Source organism: Mesoplodon bidens (genome assembly GCF_964165515.1).
Source record: "Mesoplodon bidens genome assembly, chromosome: 1".
In the NCBI taxonomy this organism is placed as follows: Eukaryota; Metazoa; Chordata; class Mammalia; order Artiodactyla; family Ziphiidae; genus Mesoplodon; species Mesoplodon bidens.
Window position 1 is genome coordinate 65,824,105 of NC_138176.1, and position 12,369 is coordinate 65,836,473.

The 12,369-nt window shown below is 41.6% G+C and overlaps 1 protein-coding gene across 4 annotated transcripts in view; it reads left to right on the forward strand.

Annotated features, from left to right (window-relative positions):
- Window positions 1-12,369, forward strand: part of BOD1L1 (biorientation of chromosomes in cell division 1 like 1) — a 55,297-nt gene that overhangs the window by 20,674 nt on the left and 22,254 nt on the right. For all 4 annotated transcript variants that reach the window (XM_081229021.1, XM_081229018.1, XM_081229019.1 and 1 more), the window contains exons 7-10: window positions 699-810; window positions 1,474-1,612; window positions 2,742-2,814; window positions 4,658-10,625. In XM_081229021.1, the coding sequence (XP_081085147.1) occupies window positions 699-810; window positions 1,474-1,612; window positions 2,742-2,814; window positions 4,658-10,625 (6,292 nt within the window). The remainder of the gene's footprint in view (window positions 1-698; window positions 811-1,473; window positions 1,613-2,741; window positions 2,815-4,657; window positions 10,626-12,369) is intronic.

Genomic DNA, 12,369 nt, shown 5'->3' on the forward strand with positions numbered 1-12,369 from the left:
AAAAATTGTGCATCATAGATTGAGGAAATATTACTACATGAAAAATGACTTGAAGGAAGTGCCCCAAAATGTTAATAGTGGCTTATCTCTTGAGGTTAGTTGATAAGGAGTTACGCTTATGCTTAGGATGTTTGGTGCTTTGAGGCTTTGAGTTCTGGGTGGGAAAGAGATGGTGGAGTAACACACAATGACTGGATTTTCCCTGGCTTTAAAGTATGACTGCAGAAAGTCCCATGTCTAAAACCTGGGTCCTGAGATTATGACCAGAAAGTCACATTTGTTGTAGGACTAGCCTGTCACTTGAATCTGTATTTCAACTTTCTTTTTTGAGAAAATCAAAAAATTATGGAGACCTACCTCTACACTTGATGCTCATAGATATTTTTATAGCTATCCTTTTAACTGAAATAGCAGTTTATTAAGCCACCACTTCCCAAAATGATACCTTTAAATTGACGGCATTCTTTAAGAGTAGTGGAAAAATTTAACTTCTCTCTCTTTTATTCTTCTGGTAGCGTCCAGATTGAAACACATGCACACGCACATACGCACATATGTATATAGTAGTAAATATGCACTTTTGCAGAGCCCATTAATTTGTAAGAACATCTGAAGGGCAAGTGTACTTTTTTCCCCAAAGTGTTTTTGCTTTAGCCTGAAAATCTGTCAGGATAATTATGAATATTTTGTGGTTTTAGGCTAAAGAAAAAGAAGAGAGGCTTTTAAGGAGGCAAATTAATAGAGAGAAACTTGAGGAAAAACGAAAACAGAAAGCAGAAAAGACAAAGTCTTCAAAAGCTAAGAATCAAGGTATGGGAGATGTTAACTTTTAATATTTTAAACTACCTTATATACTCCATTATTTTCTAGCTATTAATATAACTTATGAGATATAATTTTGATCATTTTATTTTATAATCATATCTCAATAAAACTTCACTTTTTTAAATTATGTATTTTAAGGTATGGAAGATTTCCTTTTTAATCTAATGTGTTTCATCACTTTTTAAATTATATTTCTGTATCTAAAGTAAACATTCTATCACATACCAGATAATACACCTCACATGTTAGCAATTTATTCTCCAGTGATGGTGGAATGAATTATCACTGGAAAATTTATTGTTAACCTGTGAGTCCTCAAGCCTTGCAGTGATAATAATGGAATTCATCTATACTTTATGTTAAACAAAATGTCAAACATTTATCTGAAATATTTCATTGAACAAAATTGAACTTCCTCTGGACACTGATCTTGTGTGATATAAAATACACAGATGTACATATATGAACATTTGAAATAAAAAATATGACTTCTCCATCTAAAAAATTATTTTTATTCTAACACAGCTTAGAGATATTAAAGCCATTCTGCATTTTTACAGTGATTAGAAAATCTTAATGAAAAATAAATATTACACTGTTTTTAAAACTCTGTTGTGAGATACAGTTTATTGATTGCTTCTTTCCCAGGCAAAAGTAGTGTGGACTTAGAAGAATCATCAACAAAGAGTTTGGAACCCAAAGCCCCCCGAAGTAAAGAAGTCCTTAAAGAACGGAAAGTTTTAGAGAAAAAGGTAGCCTTAAGCAAAAAGAGAAAAAAGGATTCCAGGTACATATTTTATCTGGCCACATTCCCACTGTAACATTCTCTTGGCATGCTACTAGAAGGGAGGCTTTGAACATGACAGTAACGAGTGAGACCTTTAATGTGTATGTTATTCCATGTTTATGAAAGACCTTAGGGTTTCCTTTTCAGTATCATAATTCATTGTATTAATATCTATAATATTTCAAAGTAGTGTATACTAATCTTTTGAGGCGGGCAGACTTTTTAGATAATCTGATGGAAGCTTTAGGCTCTTTGCCCAGAAAAATGCACATTCATAAGCACACAGTTGTCCCTAGAGTTTCAGAGAGTTTATAGACTCTCTAGAAGTACTCAGGAAGCATCCCTGTTCTGGACATTCAAGTTACCTCTTACTGACAGTGACTGTTTCCATTCTCCAGTCTTTCCAGGCAGTTCACCAGAATCTCATACTTCTCCCCATAAACCAGAGGTCCAAGCCAAATTTTTTTTAGCACTGCATTATCATGGTTAATTCTATAAGAATTACAAAGCTGAAGAGATTGAGAGTGGCTGTCTAGCCATGGGCTATAACTTTGCTGTTCCATCGTGATGCAGTTACATAAATTTATCTTAAACTTGAAGATAGCTGAATCAGTCATTTGCAGAACTCAGTGGGAGGAGTTAGCTCTCATTTTTCTTATAGACCTCATTCCTGTCGATCTGAATAAATAAAACTACCCTGTTTATTCAGAAGATAAGACTTTCAAAATGAAATTGTAGCCCATATCATATTCATCTTCAAGCAACATTCAGGAAATTTTGTTTCAAGAATACTTTCCTATAGGGCCAAGAGTGTTCCATGTCACATTTGTGATTGAGTTCTTCACTGTTGACCAAGAATAGGATTTAAATTGAAATGCACAAGTCTCTATGTACAGATTAAATGTTATAGTAAAGAAAAGCTAAGGTTTTTTTTTTAATCTTCCTGATAAATTCTGATATTTGATTCAAAGTTCATATTTCACTTTCTTTTTTTAACATCTTCATTGGAGTATAATTGCTTTACAATGGTGTGTTAGTTTCTGCTTTATAACAAAGTGAATCAGTTATACATATACATATGTTCCCATATCTCTTCTGTCTTTCATATTTCACTTTTTTCCCCACCTAGGAACGTTGACGAGAATTCTAAAAAGAAACAGCAATCTGAAGAAGATTCCAAAGAAACCCTCAAAACAAGTGAGGTGTGTCTTAATTAATAAAACCCCATTTTAACTGTTCTTTTGTTAGATATACACCATTCAGTCCTTTGTAGTAAAACTTAGAATACAATCTGATTTTTTCCAAGTTGAAAAAATCCATCACATTCAGCATTCTGACACCCCCATCCTATTATGGCCTAAAGTCCTCATTTTGGCAAGTTGATTCTTATGATCTTTTATCTGGATAATAGCTACTTTTCTACTCCCTTCCCTTCCCCTAACTTCCCCACCTCTTATTTCCTATATTGGCAATAATAAAATTGCCAGGAATAATAATGAAAAACAAAAGGGAAAAAAGCAAAAAATCCCTCCACAAATAGATTATCTGTTTTATTCTCTTACATTCTCATCAACATATGTTCATAATTTTGTAGATAGATGTAATCTTGCAAAGTGTTTTTAATGTTGCCTCTTTACCCATTGTATGCTGTAACTTCCTAATTATAATATTTGATTGTATAATATTCTATTGAATACCATAATTTAAGCATTTCCTCTTAGTTGAACACTTAGATTGTTTCTAAGATGTGATCATTTTAAATAGTAAAAATATGTACATAAAACTACCCCCAAAATGTTCAGTAAACACATTTCTTCTCCTTTTTGCCTTATTTTCTTGAGATAAACTTGTTTTCACTGGGTTTAAATGTTTATGTATACTGCCATATTTATAACTCTGTAGCTGAACTATCTTAACACTTGTAAGGGAGACACTAATGGTTTAGTAATTATTTATTCATAGCCAGTAAATGTTCTTGATGTCTTTATCCAGAAATGAGAGGCATATTTATAAGTATATCCTGATATTCTAATGGCATATCTTTAAATATTTAACTTTATTTTATGAGAAATTTCTGTGAAAAATGATCTCATAAAATTTTATTCACATTGGTTAGAACTTACCGTAAAATTAGGTTGATGAAATCCCTGTTCTTTCTTTGAGGAGTTTAATTTTAAAGTATTTTTTTAAGATGTTGGTCCCAATATTAGTAGTTGTTAAAATGTAAAAAGATGCAGTGATAAATTGACCCAGAGACACAGAGGGCTTTCTGAATACTTCAGCCCATTATTTGAATAAGAATAATTATAGCTAGTCCATGAGTCTTTATTAGAGTGTGCTTAGTCATTAACATTAACCCCCTCAGTGCTGTACTGTGGGGTAGGGAGGAAAGTTTGGATGTTTTGGTCTATCAGTATCTTCCCTTGGATACATCAATGTATACATATGTCATATATAACATTATTATTACCGTGAATTATTGTGTGCATTTGAAGCTTCCTACATAGCTTGTCTTACAGGTAACCTAAATTCATGGAGTTCCCATAAATAATTTGGGTTTCTAAATTAAAATGTAAGAAACCTTTATTTCATTGCAAAATTTTTAAATTGCCTTCATTAGGTTTTCAGCTTTTGGACTAAAAATAACATTACTTTGTCATTCTTTCAGCTTATATTTATTAATGACCACTGGGCATTAGTGGGCTTTAGCAACTTAAGAGTTTAAGAAGGCCTCCTAAATGCATGGACGCATCTCAGGAAAAAGAACTACTCTCTAAAAAGATGCTGCGATGTAGTGGGAAGGGTACTAGACTCAGAATGAAATCATCTGAACTCGTTGCTGGATGTCAAGTTATTGAATCATGCTGAGTTTCAGGTTCCCGATGCATAGAATGAAGTTAACAATATCTACTGGCTGCTGGCAAAGATTAAATAAGTAAGGTGTAACATGTGACAGCACTCAATGTACTATATGCACCCAAATGTTAGATGTGAATATAAAAATTAATGTTAGTATTTCTTATATTTTAACTTATTTTCTTACAGCATTGTGAAAAGGAAAAAGTATCTTCTTCAAAGGATTTGAAGCACGTTCATGCAAAGAGTGAACCAAGTAAACCTACTCGGAGACTTTCAGAGTCTTTGCATTCAGCTGATGAAAACAAAAATGAATCCAAAATAGAAAGGGAACATAAAAGACGGACCTCGACCCCTGTTGTGGTGGAAGGAGTGCAGGAAGAGACTGACATGAGAGATGGGAAGAGGCCAGTGGAACGGTCAGAAAGTGGCACAGAAGAACCCCAGAAACAGAAATGCACACTTAAAAATGAAAAGCATCTAAAGAAGGATGATTCTGAAACACCACACTTGAGAAGCCTGCCTAAGAAAGAGACAAAATCCTCCAAGGACAAGCCTGAAAAAGAGAAAACTTTGTCAGAAGACAAACTGTCTACAAAACATAAGTATAAAGGTGACAGTACACATAAAACAGGTGATGAGACTGAGCTTCACTCTTCTGAGAAAGGCTTGAAAGTTGATGAAAATATTCAGAAGCCAAGTCAACAAACAAGGCTTTCTTCAGATGATAAAGCTGAAAGAAAAAGTAAACATAGGAATGAAAGGAAATTATCAATTTTGGGCAAAGATGGTAAACCAGTTTCTGAATATATTATAAAAACTGATGAGAATGTTCGTAAAGAAAACAACAGAAAAGAGAGACACGGGTCAGCCGACAAAACTAAGGCAGAGCACAAATCAAGAAGGTCAAGTGATTCTAAAATTCAGAAAGATTCTCTGAGTTCCAAGCAACATGGAAGCACATTACAGAGAAGAAGTGAAAGTTACTCAGAGGATAAATGTGATACGGACTCGACTAATGTAGATAGTAATTTAAAAGCAGAAGAGGTTGTTCACAAGGAGAAGCGAAGAACCAAGAGCTTGTTAGAAGAGAAACTTGTGTTAAAGCCTAAATCCAAAAGCCAAGGCAAACAGTTAAAAGCAGTTGAAACAGAATCACAAGAAAATGTCACAAAACAGGTGACCACTTCAAAACCAGATAAGGAGAAGAACACAGAAGAAAGTGACCCAGATAGGCTGCGGAAGTCTAGAGTTGAAGACAGACCTTCTGAGGAAAGTGGTACAGAACCTGCATCAGAGAGCACTGCCTCTTCAACACATGGTGCACAGAGAGAGTCCAGTCACAGAGTGAAGTTACCACTAGCAAAGGAGAAGCACAAGGGTGATAAAGAGTCAAGCTCTGCCAGACTTGAGAGAAAGTTATCAGATGGGCACAAAAGCAGGAGCTTAAAGCATAGTAGTAAGGACGTGAAAAAGAAGGAAGAAAATAAATCAGAGGACAAGGATGGTAAGGAAGTTGACAGCAGTCATGAAAAGCCCAGAGGAAACAGTTCAGTCGTGGAAAAGAAATTAAGCAGAAGGTTGTGTGAAAATCGAAGAGGAAGCTTATCCCAAGAAATGACCAAAGGAGAAGAAAAACCAACAGCAAACCCTTTGGGCACTCCCAGTAGTTCCTCCCTTCAGAGACCCAAAAAAAGCGGTGATCCTGCCTTGATTCCCGAACAAGAGCCAATGGAAATTGATCTGGAGCCAGCCATGGAAAATGCATTGGAAGTACCCAAAACCCAAAATATCAGAAGCAGTAGTTCTCAGCAAGACACTGACTCAGAAAATATTACAAAACAAAAAACCACTACAGTTCTAAAGGATGAGGTACGAACTTCCATAGTAGATTCAAAAACAGCAGTGCCAGCCTGTAAATCAGGACGTGGAACAGGAACTGTTGGTAATTCTGAAAAGCATGCTGACCATAAAAGCACCCTGACCAAGAAAGTGCATCTCCAAAGTGCTGTGTCCAAACCGAATCCTGGGGAGAAAGAGCCTGCTCAACAAGGAACTCATGAAATGAATGTAGACTCTGAAACGAGTCATCGATTGTCACCTCGTGCTCTGTCAGAAAGCGACAGGGCACAAAAGAATTTGAAAAACACCACCAGACCCACTGAAGAACGTGTTGCTCAAGGAGATACTGCTCTTGAACATTCCACAGCTGTAGACTCCTCCCTGTCGTTAAGTTCTGTGACTGCTGTGCCTCAGAAACAATCTCATGATTCAGGTGTAACTCCTTCAGTTGACAAAAGAACTGTTTCAGAAGGTGGCACAGCCAGCACCTTGCTTGTGGACCACTCTGAAATCCCTAACCAGAGCTTGACTGTTAGGGAATCAGAAGTCCCTAGGACAAGTGACAGCAAAGAAGGTGATGCAGGTTCCACAGTAGACAAACTAGCAAAAGCAAGCATGGATAACAAAAGACACATTCCAGAAGGTTCCCAGGCCACTATACTCCACAGCAAAGAAGGAATAAACATGCCTCTTGGTAGTGAGTTAACAGACATGACTATGGAAAATGAGAGTGTTATCGAAGAAGGTGGCTCAGTGGACGTGGCTGGGAAAGGAAGTAACTTGAGTTCAAAGCAGACAATTAAGGCTTCTGTAGAAAATGGCCAAAAGGATGGCATTGCTGTTGATCAGGTGGTAGGTGTGAGTACAGAGAAAGATGCTGAAACTGTTGGACTTAAGCATAGTAGAGGCCCAGGTGAAATAGAAAACATGCCAACTGTTGCTGACAGAAGGAATGAAAACAGTGAGGTGGACACCAGTGCTGAAAGCAACACTGCATCCTCTGTTTTACACCAAAGGAGCCGGAAAGCTGAGACTGCAACAGCCAGGTCTGGTAGAGCAGAAAAGACTTCCATTGCCACCAGTACTGAAGGGAAGGACAGAGGTGTTCCCCTAAACCCAGTGAAGGCGGGGGATGCCACAACCACGTCTGCAGAGACAGCAGAGGGCAGGGTGGCCGTGCCTTGCACAAGCATCGAGGCGGATGAAGGCCTCACGATGGGTGTGCACTCCAGAAAGCACTCTCTTCACGTCGGGCTGGAAGCCAGGGAAGGCACCATCTTTGCTGCAGCAGAGGAAGGTGGGGGCGTCGTCACAGAAGGATTTGCTGAAAGTGAAACTTTCCTCACAAGCACCAAGGAAGGAGAAAGTGGGGAGTGCGCTGTGGCCGAGCCAGAAGAAAGAGTGGCTGACCCAGTGACGGCTCCCGCGGGGACCACCGAAGACGACATCAATAGCGCAGCACCTGAAGAGAAGGATGACGCCGTGACCAGTGCAGGCTCCGAGGGGAAGTGTGATGGTTCTTCAAGTGGGGACTCAGGACTCATGGAGGGAGCTATTACTTTTATTAGCGAGGTTGAAAGTGATGGAGCAGTAACAAGTGCTGGCACAGAAATCAGAGAGGGGTCCCTAAGCAGTGAAGAGGTGGATGGATTCCGGAGAAATATGATGAGAATGGGCCCCAAGAAGGAAACTGAGGGGACTGTGACGTGTACAGGAGCAGAACGGAGAAGTGATAGCTTCGTCATGTGCTCAGTAGCTGGTGCAGGGCCACAGGAGGAGCAGAGGGTTACAGGGGCCCCTGAGGTCCCAGTAGATAATGACACGCCAGCGGGAGCCAGTCCCACCCAGGAGGGAGACGGGTCTGTGAATGACGGCCCAGAAGGTGAAAGCGCAGTCACCAGCACAGGGATAACAGAGGAAGATGGGGAGGGGCCGGCAAGTTGCACAGGTTCAGAAGAGAGCAGCGAAGGCTTTGCTCTAAGTTCTGAATCAGAAGAAAACGGAGAGAGTGCAATGGACAGCACAGTTGCCAAAGACGTCACCAACATACCATTAGTCGCTGCTGGTCCGTGCGATGACGAAGACATCGTGACCAGCACAGGCGCGAAGGAGGAAGATGACGAAGGGGAGGGTGTCGTGACCAGTACTGGAAGAGGCAATGAGATCGGGCACGCATCAACATGCACAGGGATCGAAGAAGAAGGTGAAGGGGTGTCCGTTTGTGAAAGTGCAGAAGAAGGGGATGGTCGGATTGACACTGCAGTGGGGCATGTGGAAGCCGAGGCCGGGGCTGCCGTCCCGAATGCAAATGAGAGTAATGTTGATAGCATGAGCAGTGCCGAGAAGGACATTAAAGATGCAGAGATCTGCTCCAGTGCCAAAGGGATTGTGGAAAGCAGCGTGACCAGCGCAGCTGCAGGAACGGGCGAAGTGGCTCCAGTTCATGAAGGTTGCGAGGGTCCCATGACTAGTGCGGCTTCAGATCACAGTGACAGTCAGCTCACCAGAAAAGAAAAAGTCGATGATACCACTATTTCCACTGGCCTGGTGGGGGGCAGTTATGAGGCTCTTGTATCTGGTGCAGTCCCAGAATACAAGGCTCATCACACGTCACCAGGTGAAAAAGCAGATGAAGGTATCATCACCTCTGTGGAAAATGAAGACTGTGATGGCCTTGTGGCTGCTAAAGCCAGTGTCAGTATTACCAACCCAGCTTGTTTAGCCAGTGGTAAAAGTCAAGGCAAAGGCTTGATGATTTCTACCAGTACAACAAATGATTTCACCTTGCAGCTAAACACGATGGTAGACATGGAAGAAGGTCGTTCAAGTGCCCAGAGAACTGAAGAAAGCGTGGAAGGCCCCAGAGTGAACGTGGAAGAATTCGAGGTCCCCATGCCCAGCGCAGTGTCAGGCGGTGAGAGCCAACTCCCGGCTGCTAGAAACGAGGAGAAAGACGAGTGTGCCATGATTTCCACAAGCATAGGGGAGGAGTTCGAGGTGCCCATTTCCAGTGCAACAACCATCCAAGGTGCCGAGAGTCAGCAGCCAGTTGTAGCAGTTGAAGAAAGAGCTAAAGGGCCAGTCTTGGTGAGTGCTGATGACTTCGATGTGCCTATGCCCAGTGCACCTGTGGAAGTCGAGAGCCCCCTCGCTTCAACCAGCAAGGAGGAGAAAGATGAGTGTGCCCTCATTTCCACCAGCATCGCAGAAGAGTGTGAGGCCTCCATTTGTGGTGTGGCTGTGGGAAGGGAACATGAGCGATCCATCCCAGGCATGGAAGAGAAAGATGGGAGTGCCATCATCTCAACAAGCTCAGTAGAAGACTGCGAGGGCCCAGTGTCCAGTGCTGTCCCTCAGGAGGAAGTCCATCCCTTGGTCACACCAGCAGAGGAGACGAGTGACACCGCCATGATTTCCACCAGCACCTCGGAAGGACGTGAGGCAGTCATGGTGGGTGCCGTCCCACAGGATGAAGATCAGCCCGCCATTGCGGGAACAGAGGACTTGAGTGATGCCGCCATCATCTCCACCAGCACAGCCGAATGTGTGCTGGCCGCCACTGGCCTAGACAGGCACAAAGAGAATCAGCTGACTGCAGGCAGCCCTGAAGGAAAAGATGACCTGTCAGCCTCAAAGATGAGCAAGGCTGAGGCCCCTCTGCCCAGCCTAATTGCTGAGGACAACTGTCAGTATCCTGGGCCATCCACAGGAGAAAAAGAAGTGGGCCCCATGGTGGCAGTGGGCACCAGGGAAGGGCACGACAGGGTGTCGGTCAGCGTGCTCTCTGCAGGAGCTGGGTGTGCACCAGAGACAGAGAAGTCTGGCAAGGACTGTGCGGGCAAAGTTCAGAGAGAAGATGAAAGCCCTGAGGCAGGGACGTCGGGGGACAGCACTCCAGGCAGGTGTCCGGCAGGGGTTAGTGTGGACTTGCCTCCCGGCCCTCGAGGAGCAGAGCAGGCAGCCGAGGACTCCTCCATCAGGGTGCTCTGTTTGACAGCTGTAAATAGTGGTGCTAAAAAAGCTGATGATCAGCAGGGGCCTGAGGGCAACTTGAAAACCACCACTGAATGTATTAATGGCCAAGAATCAGAAGTTGCTCCTTCTCACATGACAGTCCTTCCCGCTGCCTATGCTGTAGCTCTTTCAGCTCCTAAGTGCAAGCAGGACTTGACTATCAGGAGTGATCGCAGTGGCAAGTGGAGCACTCCAGTGCCTGCTGAGAAGACAGGAGATGGTAGCAGCATGACCGTGTCCTTCCAGGAAGAAGGAGGCCTTGAAGTCACTGTTTCTTCTGAAGAGAATTTGCGTAACATAGGTGAGAATCTCCTAAGTGCACATTGTTGCATTTTACAAAGATAATTGTGTGTAGAGGACATTTAAGACAATATTCCAAAAGATAGTTTGGGTTCTAGAACGTCACAAAATAGCTGTCATCCAACTTGAAGGTCAGGCTTCTCTAAAATTGTGTTTAAAAGCTTAAAGCCTTAGACCTGCTTCTCATATGCGATGAGACCAGAGGCCAGAGGCTGAGAGCCAGGTCATCAGCTGGCCAAGTGTTGTCTGCAGGATTGTTGCAAGTTACTAAACCTCTTGGACCTTCAGATTTCTTATCAATCAAAATGAAGATCCCTTACAACAGCATATGAAATGAGTATATTTTTTAATCACCCTCATTTTACAAATGAGGAAAAAGATTCAGAGAGTTTAAATAACTTGCAGAGTACTCAGGTGCCTCTTAGAAAAAAATTACTTCAGAGCCTCAGTTTTCTGTTGTATAAAAAGGAGATAATAGTACAAAAACAAGCATCATTCCAACCCTTATCTGACTTACGGACTTGAACTATGTGTCAGTTCAGTCTGGCTGGCTACTTCTAATCGAGGGAGCACATTAGTTTATTTAATGGAGTTTATTGTTCATATAAATGAGTTAGTTTCTGGTTTAGAATTGTTTGAAAAGGAAAAGAAATGCATTCCTTCCTGGTAGATTTCAGAGAGTGCTGGTCTTGTTAGAAACAGTTGGTAACTTTCAAAGGTGTAAGCTTTAAGCTTGGTCATTCATACACTCCCACTTCAGACACATTACACCAGGTACCACTGTGGATTCAAAGATAAATAGTCAAGATGGGAAAACAGCTGTGAATCTAGCCATGTATTATACATAGGCCGTGACACTGCAGTGTGACAGGTGCTTAGAATAGGGTTAACCACAGAATGCTGTGAGAACTCAGAGGGGGCACATGGGCTGGACTTGAAGGGATCAGGGATGTCGTCTTCCTTTCTACTCTGATTGTATAAATTGTAGCATCCTAGACTTCTCAACTGGAATAGACCTTAGATACCATCTAAATGCAGCCTCCAGAGGCTGAGGCCAGTAGGTTTAGTCCTGTTCATTATAGAGACTTAGATACGAGACATTAAGAAATGCCCCAAGGGTTGAAATAAGTGACTTTAAAATTTTCCATTGATTTTAGCTTAGGGTAAATTGAACACTCTGGAAGTTTTTTTATGACTCAACCATTGCTACAGTCTATTATTCCTCCTGCCTCCCCGCTTTTCTTCCCCCTGAAGGAACAGAAATAGGAGGGCTTTTAGCAAAGGCAAGCTTGCAGCCTCTTGGAGAAAGGAAGAGTTTTCTTTGGAGGCTTACATGTGGGCAGGTAAGAGAAACTGGAAGTCACAGGACAGAAGAGAGAAAGAAAGAAACGACCAAGACAGGGATAGGTTTGAGTCTCTAGCAGAGAAAATTCTGTTCTCTTTTTATCCACTTCACAGTTTTTAACTTTATGTTCAACTTTGCTGTGTCAGCATGAAGCAAGTACAGTGAGTCTATTCACAAATCACCTTCTTTATTGGGAATATACCACAGTGGCCTAGAATATTTTCTTTTAGGGACAAACTTGATGTAGATCACTATAGAAAAATTCTCAGAAATAAGACGTCCTCACAAATAATATTGTATCATTCTTTGTGGGCAGCCATCTTAACAGCAAAAAAACATTTTCACACACCCCTTCCACCAAAAATGAGTAAATGACCCCTTGCCTTTCATCTGAGAATTT